Below are 18,555 nucleotides of genomic sequence, written 5' to 3'. Positions count from 1 at the left end.
ACAAGTAGCTTGATAGTAATCAGAAATACAAAAAAAAAAAAAAAAAACAACAACAACAATGCAAGAGAAAAAAAATAAATAAATAATAATAACCATAAAACAAAACATAATAATGCATTAAGCAAGGCGCCAGATACGAATTGGTTGGTGGTGTAATGCCCAAACTATTGAAGTGGAATCCACTCAGGTTCATGACTGTGGGCTCCACAGTCCCTGATATTCTGTGGACCCATTTTGTCGGCGTTGGACAGACTACGTCTTGACTCTTGAGGCACACAATAAATAATTATAATATTATGTGTAGTAAATGTATGGGTTGTGTGTAAGATAGTTAATAAATATTATAAACATAAATAAAATAGATAACATTGACTGTAAATAATAATATAAGCATTATAATATATACATAAAAATATAATTTGTGTGTGTAATTAAAGTAGAACAAAAATATATATATATACATATATATGTATATATATATATATATATATATATATATATATATATATATATATATATATATATATATATATATATATATATATATATAAACATATATATATATATATATATATATATATATATATATATATATATATATATATATATATATATACACACATACATATATATATATATATATATATATATTATAGATAGACTATCGATACTGGTGTTGCACCCACAAACCGCGCATGCACCGCGCTCATCTGATGTAATAAATAATAATAATATAATATGCATTCTAATGGACTAGGTCTCTGGAAAACGTCTGTGAAACTATGTTTCGGATCGAGAAACAATAGGTAAGTAACGCATTGTCTTATATTAAGACAAAAGTTAATAAATTTAATTAATAAAATATAAGCGCAAAGATAATATTATGTAGGAAACGTGTCAAAGGAAAAAAAAGGAAACGTGTGCCCACCTACTATGGTATTTGTTGTCGAAATAGGAAATCCTTCAATTTTATCTTAAAATTATAAATGGTTTTCAATTCGCGAAGAGAGGGTGGCAATAGGTTGTTCCAGATTTTGCTTGTATCTTGTTAAACCTTTATATCAGTTTCGAAGGCTGATAAAATGACGAAGCTTTTCCCATATTTTGCATAATAACAATAGTATAAGATTTTAAGACGGTATCGCGAAGAATTACAGAAACTGGAATTTTCATACGAAATTCAAAAATTGCCTCTCTTTTGGACTATCTAAGTAATGACAAAAAAATGCATTTATATCTACTATCAAATTCTCAAAGAACTATATCAAATTACCAGTAACCGTGTATATGTTTGTACGCATAAGCATATATTATAGGTGCATTATTATGTGACACTATATTCGTTTGGAAGTCACAGCGTTATGATTGTACCAAAAATCTGAACCATTTTTCCTGGTGACAACTCCTAAATTGCCTTCTCTATACATTTGGTAATTACCGGGTCGACGAAACGCCTTCGGTTGCTAAACGAACATAGTTTCAGTATAAAATAGTAGAGATTGTTCATAATCGTAACTTAATAACATTTCATATTATAGGCAGGCATTTTTCGCTAAACCGAATGTGCGACATAGGTACTTACTTGCCACTAATAATTGCACTTAATTTTGTGTCAACCCTAGGTGCAGGTCAAGTTGCCACGCTGCTGTCAATGGCAACTTGACCTAACCTTAGCCAACAATACCTAAGCAAATATTTCGGTAGATTGAACTAGAAACGTATAGTAAACAAGTTAATATTAATCTCCAGCGTTTATTACACAAAGTATCAAAATTGCACTCACCTGAATTAAGTATTTATAGTTCCATAAACTCAATTATGACCACAATAGCAAAAAACGTCTTCCGTTGATGACACTTCGAAACGCCATATTGCATAAACTAACAGTGTTGCTACTTTAAAAAAACAATATGTTGCCAGTGACAGTTTCAAAATACTACTACCGTTAATACAAAAAGTTACTTGTTTGCAATCCTACGAAACTTAATATTTTGTTATAAAACGGAACCTTAGGTCAAGTTGACCGGTATATGTCAAGTTGCCACATTTGACGGTACCTATTTACAATTATTTTTAAACTTTTTCCATCGTTGAGCATATATAACGGTATAAACATTTGAAGAAATTGTAATTAGACAGTAAATCTTCTGGGCGGCGGGGTACACTTATATCTTCATCTTTACAAATTTTATCTATTTCAGAGCAGAGTAAAATTCTGTCCAGACCTAGTGCTTTGCAATCAAAGATTATATGTTTGAGGTCAGCATCATTTTCTAAGCATTTGGGGCATTTTGCATCATCTAAAATTCTTAATTTATGGAGGTGGGAGGGGACCAAGCAATGTCCAAATCTCATCCTTGTTATTACTGATATGAATTTTCTTGATTCAAACTGTACAGTGTAATACCATGGGATTGAAAAATCTTTCTTTATGTCACTGTACCATTTACCCTTATTAACCTTTACTATATTCCAGATTCTTTTCCATAGCTCAAACATTTCATCATTGACAGTCAAAAAGAGGTCTGTAAATGGCACTTTTATGATGTCCTTATGATCCTCATCTGGTGGTCCTCTAGAGGCTGTACGAGTATCCGCCCTCTCATTTCCAGCAATTCCTCTGTGGGAGGGAACCCATAGAAATTCAATATTAATGTTATTACTGACTAATTCATGTAGAATGTTTTTGATCTTAAAAATTAAATAATTACTTTTGAAACTTAAATTACTATTATCTAGAGCTACTAACACACTTTTACTATCTGATATTACAAGAAAATTATTTACATATGACAAAGTTTTTATATATTGTAATGCCATTTAAACAGCATAACATTCGGCTGTGTAGATAGAACACATATTACTGATTATAAAACATTTGGTAACATCCAGAAATTCATCATAATATGCCGATTTAACCTCATCTATAGTTTTCGACCCATCTGTATAGATTTTGTAAAAGTCTGTTTTCTTTTCTATAAAACTGAGAAAGTCGGTCTTACCATAGATGTCTCCAGTTGTTACCAAATATTTTTTCTCTAGAGAACCTTCAAAGTTGTCATAAATTGGCCATAGATCACTAGAATAAATGTCATTTGTCATATTTAAAACCAACTGTAACTCTACAAATATATACTAGTAATCTGTGACTGTAACAAAGTCGGCATCTGTGGCAAAATCCTTGTAGAAATAATTTGTGATGTTATTACAGAAGAATCTAATAAACTAGTTATTTCCTCAGATACTTTAAGTTTTCTTACAGGAAGTGAGGACTTAATTGCAATCATCTTAACAAAGTATTTCTTAGCTAACATGAGTCGTCTCAAGAATAAAGGAGGAATATAAGTTTCAACTTCCATTGAGTTTATAGGGGTGGATTTCATCGCACCAGTTATAATGCGCAGTGCTTGATTTTGAATGATATCTAACTTTTTTAGAAGACTAGCGCTAGCATTAATATATGCTAAGCAACTATAGTCAAAGTGGCTCCTAACTAAACTTTTATACAACATTGAGAGAATTTTTGGATCAGCACCCCAAAAAACTCCTGCTAAACATCTCAATATATTGAGTCGCTTGTAAGCTTTATTACATATATAATCTATATGTAGGTACATTAAATTTAAGTTTGTTATCTAAAACTATACCTAGAAATTTATGTTCATTTACTAGTGAGATGATTTCATTATTACATTTAACTTGAACATTACATTGACTTTTACCAAAAGTCATAGCTGAGCTTTTTGAAGAATTAATATTTAGTTTTAGTTTGTTATTATAATAATTTAACAGTTGCTTAAGAGCTAAATTAATATTACAATTGGCCGAGCGTAGTAGACGATTAATACAATAGATAACTATATCATCAGCATATTGTAGAACATTAACACCTAATACTTTTACATATTTACAAATTTGTGATGTATATAAATTATACAGGATTGGAGACAATATCGCTCCTTGCATTAAGCCTTTATGTGCAAATTTTGGACCATGTAGTATATCATTAAATTTCACATAGACAAGACGGTGATTTAAGAATCTATATATCCAATTTAAAAACCTACCAGGAATCCCCAATTCACTTAAAACCTTAATAAGTACAGACAAATTAACATTATCATATGCACCTTGCACATCTAAAAATACACAAATTGCATTTGAATGAGCCATTATAGAATTCTTAATATCATTTATAAATGAAACAAAGCCATCAACTGTACTTTTTCCTTTACGGAAACCTAACTGAAAATCTGGTAATATTGAATTAGTTTCTGTAAAATAGTCTAACCTAACTTTTATCATATTTTCAAAAACTTTTCCAATGCATGAAGTGAGTGATATTGGACGGTAAGAATTATGATCATGGATTGGCTTATCTTTTTTCAGAATGGGCAAAACACACTGAGTTTTCCACTCGTCGGGAATAACTTGTTTGGACCATAGGTGATTTTAGATATTAAGAAGAACTGCTTGTGCATTTTTGTGTAAGTTTTTAATCATTAAATATGGAAAATTATCCAGTCCAGGAGTAGAATCTCTTCTTGACATTAAGGAACTATAAAATTCATCCCAGCTAAAATCTTTCATAAAGAAGTTGAAATATTCACTATCATTATTACTTTTAAATATATCTTCTAATGAACTTTCACATTCTTCATCATTTGTAAATTTGTCTAAAAATTCTGGTACAAAACTATCACATTTACTATGTATGCTAGAATCTACACGCTTATATTTTTTGATAAAATTCCAAATATTCGTGACTGGGGTGTATCTATTAAATGTAGAGCATAAATTTTGCCAACTTTTTCTCTTTTCCTCTTTTATAATCCTTTTTTTGAGTGCATCTAATCTCTTATAATTTATATAATTTTCCATACTTAAATTACTTCTATATTTTTCCAAAGCTTCTCTACAATCCTTTACAGCCCTATCACAAATATCATTCCACCACGGAGCAGGTACCTTTTTTTTAAATTTTTTAGATGAATTAGTTATTATAATTTTTGGAACACATTCATCTCTTAAAGTGTTTAGTAGATCACAGAAATGATTATAACTTTCTAAAGGATTTTGTAAATTATATTCAAAATCTTGAAATAGATCTTTTGACATATTAAAGAACTTATCCCAGTTAGCTTTTTTGAATAAATACTTATTTACATTTTTATTTGTCATATTGCATAGGAGAAGTATTAAGTTTTGTAAAAGTTGGAAAGTGATAACTTCCCAACGGATCGTCACCGACATGCCATTCACAATAGGGAGCCAACTCTGGACTCACTAGTGTAACATCAATTGCAGAAGTGTTATTGTTTGGTCTGCCTACTGTAGTAGCACAACCTGTATTTAAAATACATAAATTATATTCATCTATAACTTCATACAAGTCTCGTCCTCTTGTATTATTTATTGTACAACCAAAAGCTATGTGATGGGCGTTACAATCACCCGATATGATAATAGGTTTAGGAAGATTATTAATTATTCTTTTTAATTTTGTTTTATTAATTTTGTTTCTAGGTGGACTGTAAATGCAAAGGATTGTAATGGAACCTATACCTGTTTCTATGGTTATGGCAATAGTCTGTATATCTTGATAATTTGGAGTCGGATGCTGCACATACTTTATAGAATTCCTAATAATTATTGCCACTCCTCCGTGTTCATTTGTAGCATTTTTATAAATGAAATTATACCCAGGGAAATGAACCCGAGGACTTGAAGTTTTAAGCCATGTTTCATTTAATAAAGCTATATCTATTTCTTTATCTATTAAGAGTGATTGAAGTAAAGGTTTTTTATTATTTAAACTCTGGATGTTATGCTGTACAATATTAATACTATCCATTACTTATTAAAGTTTTTAATGAATGTTTCTTTAATATGTGTTGTAGTCTTAATCTCATTAGAATTTCCTATACTTACAATAGTGCTTATTATGGCTTCTAAAATTTTTTGATTATTAATAATGTCCTGGGCTGATATCTTTTCTGGAACAATTTTAACATTTTGAGGATTAGCTTTTGTAAGAGGTGGGAAAGATGTTAAATTATTTGTTATGTCTGCATAAGTAGAATTATTAACTCTCAAAGATATGTTTTTCTTAATTTTAGAAGCCTTAATTGGGCACTCCTTAGAAATAGCTAGGTGATTACCTCCACAGTTTTTACATTTTAAAACTTCTGATGTGCATTCTTTATAAGAATGATTCTCTGCACATTTAGAACATGCTTGTTCATTAAAACAATATTTTGCAGAGTGATTGAAAAGTAAGCATTTAAAACATTGTAAAACTGGAGGTATATAATTATGAACCTTATATCTCCATCCATCTAAGAAAATGCATTGTGGTAATACAGTGCCAGAAAAAGTAACAGTAATAGTATTTAACGGAACAAATGTATTATTTTCTTTTTTCATAAACCTACGTACACCAATAATATCAAGATCACTACTTATTTTTTCAAATAACTCCCTATTGCTAATTTCTTTAGGAATGTACCTGACTACCCCAACCCTTTCCACAGAGGCAGCTGGGATATAAGCTCTTAAGTTATTCTCTTGTATAAATTGGGCATTGAGGAAATCATTTGCTAGTGCCGCTTGTTTGAATATTATTTTTATTTTGCGGGCGCTTATTCTAGATCTTTCATGGACCCCTTTAGCATTTTTGAAATTTTTTGATAAATTTAGGGGGTTCATATTCCCTATTTTGGTGTCTTTATTGCAATGCTCTACGAAGACTATGAATTCTCCATTGGAGGTAGTATCGGGATATTTTCTTGTGTAAGAAGGCTTTTGAAATGGTTTATACTTATCGCCTGGGCTGTCGAAAATTTTTCTTTTCTTTGATGAAGACGATTTGTAACTACTTGCATCATCTCCATCGCTTTCACCTTGCATTTTGTTTGTTTTTCCTTTTATTTTATGTAAGAAAACTAGCAAATAAAAATTTTAACAAATTTTTGTTCAAAAAAGGCGCCTTCCTCTTCCCGCCAAAAAGAGCAAGTCCCCAATCGATTTCAATGAGGGATTGAGGGATTTTCATTTATATTTTTTAATTTTATTTTTAACAATCTTATCTAGATGGCGTAAGGATAAACACTTCTAGATTTTCTATTGGTTCCTCACCGATCTGAAATTATCTGCAGGTTGGCATCACTGCCTACATATGGGTTGTGTTTCAAAAAAATATCAGTGTACTGTCAAGTGTGACATAAATCAAAATATCTTAAACCTAAGCTTGAACCTAAGCGATTAGGCCAGTATACTGGTAATAGTTTAGGAACACCCTGACATAATAAAAAGTTGTCAAACTGACAACTGAAAGAGTTTTGGCGGCCATGTTACTTTGAAACTTCTTCTACTTTTTATTGTTGGTGTGGTTTTTATTATTTTTTCCCAAATTGTGTTATTTGGGTTTTCGATGTTCATTATTGGTAAAATATTGGCCATTAAATATCCGTTATCGTGCAAAAGTGCAGGTAAGATGTTGTCAAAACAAACATTTATAATTCCTGTGACATTTGGTGTGAATATCGATAAATAGGGCTATTTCTTCCGTGAGATTTAACTAAAACATCGTTATAATAACTTTAAACATCGTTATAATAACTTTAAACATCGTTATAATAACTTTATTAGCCTATTCATTGGAATATCATCGTGTCTTTTTCAAATTGAAATGTATCAAGTTTTACATTCTTTTGCCCACTTTTGTAGAAATTATTGATGGTATTGCCTGGTATTACTGATAGTTGTCTACCCATACGCCATCTAGTTACTAAAATGGAAACTGTTTGACAATCAAATTAAAAAAATAAGAAAATGCCTCATTATTTTCTTGAATGCACAGACTACTAAAGTGGCCCATTCATTATCCTGCTTTGCAGTCCGCCGTGTAGGACTGCGAAATGACGTGGCCCCACTGACCTCCATTATACAAGTTGTATAATAGAGATCAGTGCGTGGCCCACACATTATCCTGCTTTGCCGTCCATCTAGGGATGTGATATACTTGCAAAATTCAATATCAGGGCTTCTATGTACGAATACGTAACGAAACGAAGCATATAGGCATACTCTACGTGGAAAATTAAGATGGTTTTGTTCAGAGTAGAACCTTCTAAAGTGTTATTTGAGGCAGAAACAATAGTTTTTTTTTTATGACACGGCTCACGTGTCATACGCCACATGTTAAAAACATATATGACACGGCTGCCGCGTCATCCGCACTAAATCAGTTAAAGTATTTATTTATTTACACGATTTTGCTCCTTATTTCCATACATATACAGATTTTCAGGGAGCCTTAGTGATTCAAGAGGAAGGTTTATAAGTATAATAACATTCATTAAATAGCGGAGAAATACTGTTATTGTTGGGATTTCTAATGACGTGATGTCGTAAATAATTACATTTTTTCCGCTTACATTGCAAACGCAGGCTGAACCCTACGAGATTTATCAAAATAATGTACCAAGTATTGTACATACTTATTAAAAAGGTCTACAGAAAACTCCGCGATGGTAGGTATATATGTCTGTCTCTTATGGATATCCCACAATAACAGTTTTTTGTTATTTACTTTTAACGACAAATAATGGGTAATTTTCGAAGCGATTTTAACTAATACAGCATTATCAATTAAACATTTTAAATATATTATTGATTTAATATAGATCTATATGGCCCTTTACAGCATATGATTTAAATGAATATTTTCGAAGATAATATTACATACAGCTCGACAAGGCTTTAAATGAACGTGGGTGACATTGACCTGCTGATAAAGGAGAACTGTCAAACACATGTCAAAAATAACGTTTTTGTATGATAGCATCATACATTAAGTATAGCATTATGATAGAAACGTTTAGTTCCTTTTCTCGCCACGTTCATATAAAGCCTTGTCGAACTGTATTTAAAAATTGCGAGACGTAGCTTTTGCGGCGGTACTGAATGCAGGCCACGGGTTACCCGTGGCCTGCATTCGTTTCATCTCAATTCGATAATGAATATAAATCAAAACTGCTAAATCGATTTTAATTATTTTTTCAGTGGCTATATATTTTATACCCGTGCAAAGCCGGAGCGAGTCGCTAGTAAATTAATAATAATATTATTCTCTTTGCTGTCAAGTGTCAACAAGGAGTTTTGCCAGGAATGGGAAAGAGTGATGTTGTGTTTTTGCATTATTTTCCTAAAATTGTGTTAACTGGGTTTTTAATGTGTAATATTGGTAGGATGTTAACCATTAGATATTCGTTATCGTGCACAAGTGTGGGAAAGTGATGCAATATCTAGAAACGTGCTATTTTGTGTTCCCTCCAAAACTCCATCGAAAGTTTCAGTAAAGCGTCTACCACTTTACTGAATCGATCGACTTGACTTCCTGACTGTATTGACTTTTACTTAGACTTTGACTAGACTTTTAGACCTGACAATATAGAAAAACGATCCTGAAAATTATTGTATTATAAAAAATTGTTTTCCCGCCATAATATACTCCGCCGAAGTGCCATATTAAGAAAACAAAATGTCAAAATGCAGGCCTGCAAACATCCTGCAACCACATTCACGGCCGGGGTCCTGGAAGTTAGCCCCCAAGATTTTTTTTTTTGTATTTTTTTGATTTTTATACTCGTATATCGTTTGTTAGTCGTTTGTTCGTGATTGTTCGTTATAAATAATCGTTTGTTCGTTACTTGTTTATTTAATAAAAAATATTTTAAAATATGATCTTAAGTTAGCCCCCGCATTTAAAAATTGTAATAAAATGTCAATATTGAATTATAATTATTCATTAATGTTTGTTCGTCGTTTGTTCTTGATTGTTCGTTATAAATAAGCGTTTGTTCGTTACTTGTTTATTAAATAAAAATTAATTTAAAATATTATGATCTTAAATTAGCCCCCCATTTTAACTTTAGATAAATTTATGTCAATATTGAGTTTTAAATATTCATTAATGTTTGTTCGTCGTTTGTTCTTGATTGTTCGTTATAAATAAGCGTTTGTTCGTTACTTGTTTATTAAATAAAAATTAATTTAAAATATTATGATCTTAAATTAGCCCCCCATTTTAACTTTAGATAAATTTATGTCAATATTGAGTTATAAATCTTCATTAATGTTTGTTCGTCGTTTGTTTTTGATTGTTCGTTATAAATAATCGTTTGTTCGTCACTTGTTCATTTAATAAAAAATAATTAAATATGCTCTTAACTCTTAAGTTAGCATTTTAATTTTTAATAAATTTATGTCAATATTGAGTTTTAAATATTCATTAATATTTGTTCTTGATTGTTCGTTATAAATAACCGTTTATTCGTTACTTGTTTATTAAATAAAAATTAATTTAAAATATTATGATTTTAAGTTAGCCCCTCATTCTATTTTTTATAATAATAATAATAATAGCTCCCACACCGGTTTCGGTGACGGTGGTCGGTTTCATTTAAACCAGGCCAGCTACGCAGGAGTAATTTTATAGTGCCCAAGTATGTGCGCAGTACACAAGAGCACTCTCTATTCCTTTACTCTCATTACCCAGTGGGACGGACGACTGACACGACTGGCGAGAGATCAGGCGCAGGACCGACTTTTTACATACCCATCCGACGCATGGATCATCTTACTTGTCAGACAATCAGGTTATCGGCCTGCATTGTCCTAACCAAGCTTGGAAATAACATGTTTCCAACGCGGGAATCGAACCCACGACCTCCGAGTCAAGAGCCGCGCTCTATACCACTACACCACGGAGGCGTCCATTCAATATTTATTGAATTATAAATATTCATTAATGTTTGTTCGTCGTTTGTTCTTGATTGTTCGTCATTAATAATCGTTTGTTCGTCACTTGTTTGTGTAATAAAAATTAATTAAAATTTTCCTCTTAACTAAGCCCCCCATTTTAACTTTTAATAAATTTATGTCAATATTGAGTTAAAAATATTCATTAATGTTTGTTCGTCGTTTGTTCTTGATTGTTCGTCATAAATAATCGTTTGTTCGTCACTTGTTTGTGTAATAAAAATTAATTAAAATTTTCCACTTAACTAAGCCCCCCATTTTAACTTTTAATAAATTTATGTTAATATTGAGTTATAAATATTCATTAATTTTTGTTCGTCGTTTGTTCGTGATTGTTCGTTATAAATAATCGTTTGTTCGTCGCTTGTTTATGTAATAAAAGTTAATTAAAAATATCCTTATAAGTTAGCCATCCCATTCTTTTAGATCGAGACTCGAGTTAGTCAAGCGATAATTAAAAAAAATCTATACCTACCTAATATTATAAACCTGAAGAGTATGTTTGCTTGAACGCGTTAATCTCAGGAACTACAGGTCCGATTTAAAAACTAATTTCAGTGTTAGATAGCTCATTTATCGAGTAAGACTATAGGCTAAGACTGATACGACCGAAGAAACTCAGGAAAATGTGGGAAAAACGGGGGAAATATTAGAAATTACGAACTACTGGAGCAATTTTTATGGCAATATTTGGCACAGATATAGAGTAGACCAAGTGTTTTTTTTTTTTTTTTTATGTAATAAGGGGGCAAACGAGCAAACGGGTCACCTGATGGAAAGCAACTTCCATCGCCCATGGACACTCGCAGCATCAGAAAAGCTGCAAGTGCGTTGCCGGCCTTTTAAAAGGGAACAGGGTAATAGGGGAGGGTAGGGAAGGGAAGGGAAGGGAATAGTTGAGGGTAGGGAAGGGAATAGGGTAGGGGTAAGGGGATTGGGCCTCCGGTAAACTCACTCACTCGGCGAAACACAGCGCAAGCACTGTTTCACGCCGGTTTTCTGTGAGAACGTGGTATTTATCCGGTCGAGCCGGCCCATTCGTGCCGAAGCATGGCTCTCCCACGTAAGTGAAGGGAGTAGGGACATAAGAGCTATTTTTATGAGAAAATGTACGGTTTCCGTAAAATTCCTAATTTACGCGGGCGAAGCTGCGCGGGACTTCTAGTAATAATCATACAACTTCAGAATAATGTTGCCAGTCGAAATATATGCTGGGTAAGCCAGACTAAAATAATTATTATAAAAATTGTTAGTTAACCCCTCAGACGCGAAAAATCGCGAAAAAAATACTACCTACTTTTTTTGCAAATTTTTGCAAAACAAGATGGCGCCCGGCCTACCCTCTTTGAACAAATAATGTATTTATCCTTACATACAATCCATATTTTATGTTTGTGTGAAAAATATTATAATATATGTTAAATTTTCAATCTATCAAGCCATCATAATATAGTACTTAGTCCGATGTGATATTCGTTTCACAAGTAATAAACTTTGGAAACCATGTTCTTACTGTTTCGCTAGAAATGAATGAAAATATTATTATAATCTCAATAACAAAGACCTATTCAAACCGGTTATGTAAACAATTCAACGCAAGAACTTGAGATTCATAAAAACAAAGCACTTGAAATATGTAATAATAGTACCCTCCGACGAACAAAAACATAACAAAAACAAACTAGGGATGTCCTTCACTTCGATTTGATTTTATCGATAGTTTTTTTGCCCGCTCCACTCTTGCGAGATATTCGTGAGAATTTTGGGAGAATATGAGAAATGGGAATCTCTTGAAGATTCTCACGAATAATAATAATAATATAATAATATCTATGGACGATTATATACGAATATCTCGCGAGAGTGCGAGTTTTGTATGGAGCGTGGCATACCTAAAGTTATTTTCGTGTACAATTGACGTGGGAGAGCCATGCTTCGGCACGAATGGGCCGGCTCGACCGGAGAGATACCACGTCCTCACAGAAAACCGGCGTGAAACAGCGCTTCCGCTGTGTTTCGCCGAGTAAGTGAGTTTACCGGAGGCCCAATCCCTTACCCTTTTCTTTTCCCTACCCTCCCCTATTTCCTTTCCTACCCTCCCCTATTCCCTTCCCTACCCTCCCCTATTCCCTTCCCTACCCTCCCCTATTACCCCTTAGAAGGCCGGCAACGCACCTGCAGTTCTTCTGATGCTGCGAGTGTCCATGGGCGACGGAAGTTGCTTTCCATCAGGTGACCCGTTTGCTCGTTTGCCCCCTTATTTCATAAAAAAAAAAAAAAAAAAAAAAAAAAAAACCTAATAAATATACGTCAATCGATAGAGAAAAACAAATACTCTTTGACAAAATGTCGTAAATGATATACTTTTTGAAATATTTCAGATTATATATCTAAAATATTATTTATTTTACATTTTCAAACTGAAATAACTCCGAAAGTATATCATATACTACATTTTATCAAAGAGTATTTATTGTTTGTAAACATATTCTCTATCCATTGCCGTATGTTTCATAGGTGTACACCAAAATACATTTTATATGCACTTGTAAGTTTAGGTATGCCAATGAGGTTCGTTGTTCTTTCTGAATTTAATAAAAATACAATTTTATACAGCAATATATTTATTTACAGCACAAATTATAAACAAAATATTTAAATATAGAAAAAAACATACAATTTTCATTATAATATTTTATCCTACATAGGAAAAAATTGTTAGGCATGCATCCGTTGTCTGATTGCCATAACACAAGTTTTTACTGAGCATGAGACGACATGATGTACGCTACCTAGTTTATACTATTATAAGTATAATATTATTGTGTGCATAATAAAAAATTAAGTACTTTAATTTTTTTTAATTTAAAGCGTTTATCTATACATATTATAAAACAAAGTCGCTTTTTTCCCTCATATCCCTTTGTTCCCTTTAATTTTTAAAACTACGCAACGGATTTTGATGATTCTTTCAGTGTTAGATAGGCTATATTTTATCACGCTAAGACCAATAGGAAAATGTGGAAAAATCTCGCGAACTACTGTAGCAATTTTAATGTTATTTGGAACAGATAAGAAGTAGACCAGGTGAAGGATCATAGGCTATCGATTTTAATCATTTTTTCAGTGGCTATATATTTTATACCCGTGCGACGCCGGGGCGGGTCGCTAATTTATCAAAAAAATAACAATAGTCTTTTACAATGTGCCGTACCCGAAAACCTCGCAGGGTTTATCTGGGTTCCAGCGAGTCGCTATTACATAATCTTATAATAGGTATTACTTACTCAACAAAACAACATAATCAGGTCTTAGGTAAATAGTGCAGTTTTAACTTAGAATACAATATCGTATTACATACCCCTTCAACTGTGGCGGCCATATTGCACAAATAATTATTCAAGACAAGGGTCAAATTTCGAACCTCGTCGTAAGTGTGTTTTAGAGCCATGAGAAGTGACTGTAGGCCATCTTTATTATTTTATGTACACTTCGTGCAAGTTACAGCGGACAGATATAGTTTACGATATACTGTGGGGACACAACGATAATGAACCCTACCGCATGGACCGCCACATGTACGGTTTGTATTGTCTTATATTTTCAATGCATTTTCAGAACAATAATGCATAAGGATAATATTAATTAGGAACAGAATATGTTTAGCAAGCCAGCAAATGCTTGGATTTATTGTCTACGATAGATTTATTTAATTGAAAATGTGTTTCAACGAAATGTATCAAAAGTTAAAGGGTTATGTACTACGGTAAAATATACGTAGATATGCCGTTACAGTAAAACCGTGGCATCTTTTTCGAATGTTGCAAAGACAATGACACACGCACACATTGTCTAAAGTTAATGCCTAATGCCTTTAGATTGGAAATTTTGTAAAAAAGTGACACACACATATTATATTATGTGTACATGCAAATCACAAACAGTATTAGCAAACAAAAAAATTGCAATGTAAAGTAAAAAAAAAATGTATAAAATTGTAAAAAAATTGTAAAGGCATATCTAAACTATATACAAAAAATACAGAAACATTCTAAACCTTCCACTCTGTTTTCATACAATACCAATCATACGAATGTGACTTAGCAATCACAATATGCGAATGCGAGTTTCTTACGCCGGTTCTCGCCGGGTTGGTTACCTAAATTGTGCAAGTTTCTTACGTCGATTCTTCCCGCCGTAGTTGTTTATGAATAATTGGTAAGAAAGGTATTATGGTAATGTATGATAAGCCTTAAAACATTCCTCTATACACAATGGCACGCGACAGGATTCGCAACAGTAGGGCGTTCTTATATTTTTTTTGCCATTTTTTAAGCACACAAAGCAACGCTTCCTGGTTTTCCGGTTGCTTGCTGAGGCGCCCTCTATTGATTCCCATGACACAGGCCAATGTGTAGAGAGGATAAATCTATTAGGTTGAAGGTGCGCAGATCTACTGCTAGACGCAGTACGTCTACGGCTTTGCGGACAATGTGATAGATGATTTGAAAGGATGGTATCTACAAGCTGAAGGCGGAAAGCTAAATGATCAACGTTTTTATGAGTGGATGACTCTACAAGAATGCGAGAGTTAAGAATGGATACATTCAGAAGGCGTTTAAAAAGTTTCATGTACCATTTTTTACAACGTTTCCTCTCTAGTAAATAAGGCTCCAACATTTGATCTTTTAAATCTACACCCCCCATGAATTTATTGTAGTCCAGAACGACTTGTGGTTTGAATGGTATTTTACGCGACAATTGTCTAGAAGAGACTGTAGGCAAGGCTGTAGATGCACCATGACAAGTGGAAATCATGGTAATTCGTTTCTTGTCTTGCCATGCTAAAACAGTGACATCGCCTGAGTGCCTGGCGATGTACTCTCCCTTATTAAGAGGAGCCTTATTTATTACAGTGGGAACATCGCTTCGGGAAGCTCTCAAAGTACCAATGCAGTCAGTACCATTGAGTTTCAGAAACCTAGCTAATAGGGGTGAATTGTACCAATTGTCCATAAACAATCTATACCCTTTGTTTAGTAGGGGACCAATGAGCTTTTTTACAACAGCTGTGCTTTTAAGCTCTCCGGGCGACTGCTCCAGATCTGTTGCGGATTGTTTACCGGTGTAAACAATGAACGACCACAGGTAACCAGTGGTGCTCTCACAAAGCTCGAATGTTTTGATCCCAAACTTAGAAGCTTTGTTCCGAATATACTGTTTGATATTCAATCTGCCTTTCCAAAGTGTAAGGCTTTCATCAATACAAATGTCTTTATTTAAAATATAATTAGATTGAAAAGTTGAATTTAAATGTGTTAAAATTGGTCTCAAACGGTGTAAACGGTCAAAGCTTCTGGCGCCAGTGTTGGAGGGATTTTCGTTATCCGTAACGGGGGGGGAATCTATAAAATGTAAAGCTCTATTTAACATTTCATACCTTTTTCGTGTGAAGATGCGCCTGAAAACTTCCGTTTTCAAGAGAGGATCGACCGAAAAGCAACTGGTAACAGTTGGCATTCTGACGATCCCCAACATCATCCAGAACGAAAAAAGGCATAAAATTTCATGCAAATTTGTGGGGACCCATTCAGCCTGGAATGAAGCAGAAGAAATTTTTGTAGCATAAAGGTTCGTTTCAGCCACAATTAATCCTAAGACCTCATCGGTCCAATAGGAACGAAAAGCGTCGTAGGCTGAATTGAAAAACTGAACCGAACCGGTACGCTCTGGCTGAAAAATTTCTTCCTGACCTTGAAAAGTATCCATAGGATACCACTCAAAGTCAGCATCACCTCCATCATTGGCGTCGACAAATTCATCCTCGCTCTCACTATCAACCCTTCCTCGTTCGGTACTATCAACCACGGCATCACCTTGCAATCTCCTCTGTCGTCTCCTCACTACATCCGTCGCCAAACTCACCAATTCGGGAGGAACGTCGGCATCAGTCAGCCATATTTGGTGAAGTGGTTGTCCCACCTCCCACTGCCGTCCTCCTCTACGGCCCCTGATTGGATACCCACCCCTGCGTGCACTCTGTCCTCGCACACCCCTGACCCCCCTTCGGCCACCCCTTCTCCCTCTCGTTCCTCTTCTATTGCTAAACGCTATAGAAGCTCTTTCACGCTCTACTTGCTCTACTGTTACATACAATGGGTGGGCATCCGGGGCAAAAAACTCGTCGCCCGTCGGCTGGTCACCGATCAGCGCACCAAACTCGTCGAACAGAAGAACAAGGGGCTCTGCAGGCACCGCACTGTGAAAGAAAAAAAAATTTAGACTTGATTTATATCTACGCAGACATAAATTAACTCGTGAACAACATACAACAGCACACTTACGGTTCTGCCGGAGATGATAGTGGCGAGCGTGACCTCTCCCGAAACTCTCGTCGAGGCATTATTGGATCGTCCTGAAAAAACATTAATACAATGAAGAAATTCTATATATATCACTATCGTAAACCTAATAAAATAACCAATGCATACCATTCGCGACCGCCTCTCACGGATCTCCGGGGACGTGAGAGGGGAGTATGGTGGAGCCTCCACTTCATCCACTTCATCTCCAACCTAGGCCAAAATAAAAAGCATAAATACACTGCAATCCATAAGTGTTATAAATATTTATAACCACTAGTCGATGCTCGCAAGTCCGTTGCGCCAAAATTCCTTTATCGCGCGGGAACTGTACAGTTTTCCGGGATAAAAAGTATCGTATGTCCTTTCCCGGGACTGAAACTATCTCCATACCAAATTTCAGCATAATCTGTTCAGTGGTTTGGGCGTGAAGAGATAACAGAGAGACAGACACGCTTTCACATTTATAAACCTAATAAAATAACCAATGCATACCATTCGCGACCGCCTCTCGCGGCTCTCCGGGGACGTGAGAGGGGAGTATGGTGGAGCCTCCACTTCATCTTCTTCATCTTCATACTAGGCCAAAATAAAAAGCATAAATACACTGCAATCCATAAGTTATATAAATATTTGTAACCACTAGTTGATGGGCGACGACAGTTGCTTACCATTGGGGGCAAACGAGCAAACGGGTCACCTGATGGTAAGCAACTTCCGTCACCCATGGACAATCGCAGCATCAGAAGAGCTGCAGGTGCGTTGCCGGCCTTTTAAGAGGGGAGGGTAGGAATGGGAAGGGAAGGGGAATAAGGGAGGGTAGGGAAGGGAATAGTGTAGGGGATTGGGCCTCCGGTAAACTCACTCACTCGGCGAAACACAGCGCAAGCGCTGTTTCACGCCGGTTTTCTGTGAGAACGTGGTATTTCTCCGGTCGAGCCGGCCCATTCATGCCGAAGCATGGCTCTCCCACGTATAAACCCGTGGTGACCCGTTTGCTCGTTTGCCCCCTTATTTAATAAAAAAAAAAGCAAAATCTGTTCAGTGGTTTGGGCGTGAAGAGATAACAGAGAGACAGACACACTTTCACATTTATAATATTAGTATGGATAATCAAAAATGGGTTACCAACCTCGTCTTCCAGGTACTCCACCTCTTCCCCATCCGATGAATCGGCATCGGAACCACCGTCAGGATCCTCATTACCATAGAGGAGATCCAGGTATTCCTGCGGTGGTTCCTCGCCAGTTCCTACGCGCCAGATTGACATGCTATAATATAAAACAAATAAGAAAAATCAATAAACGTTAAAATAAATATCAACATAATAACGTAGAAATAAAAGAAAATTCATTACGTGAAACCGCCA

General features: G+C 34.6%; 2 protein-coding genes across 2 annotated transcripts; both read right to left on the bottom strand.

Moving 5' to 3' along the window:
* Positions 1–3,799: 3,799 nt before the first annotated feature.
* LOC121735943 (piggyBac transposable element-derived protein 4-like) lies at positions 3,800–18,480 on the bottom strand. Its single transcript, XM_042126950.1, has 7 exons — positions 18,319–18,480; positions 17,682–17,765; positions 17,316–17,399; positions 17,169–17,239; positions 15,503–17,083; positions 10,534–10,536; positions 3,800–4,968 (listed from the first exon to the last, which is right to left on the bottom strand). The coding sequence occupies exons 1-7, from the start codon at positions 18,454–18,456 to the stop codon at positions 4,926–4,928; spliced, it is 2,004 nt and encodes a 667-aa protein (XP_041982884.1). The 5' UTR covers positions 18,457–18,480; the 3' UTR covers positions 3,800–4,925.
* LOC121735962 lies at positions 5,679–6,940 on the bottom strand. Its single transcript, XM_042126974.1, has one exon. It carries the CDS (start codon positions 6,907–6,909, stop codon positions 5,854–5,856), a length of 1,056 nt encoding a protein of 351 aa, XP_041982908.1. The 5' UTR covers positions 6,910–6,940; the 3' UTR covers positions 5,679–5,853.
* Positions 18,481–18,555: the final 75 nt, after the last annotated feature.

Source organism: Aricia agestis, chromosome 2, assembly GCF_905147365.1.
Source record: "Aricia agestis chromosome 2, ilAriAges1.1, whole genome shotgun sequence".
Lineage (NCBI taxonomy): Eukaryota > Metazoa > Arthropoda > Insecta > Lepidoptera > Lycaenidae > Aricia > Aricia agestis.
The sequence above is the reverse complement of the archived record's forward strand: the minus strand, read 5'-3'. Positions and strand labels throughout refer to the sequence as shown.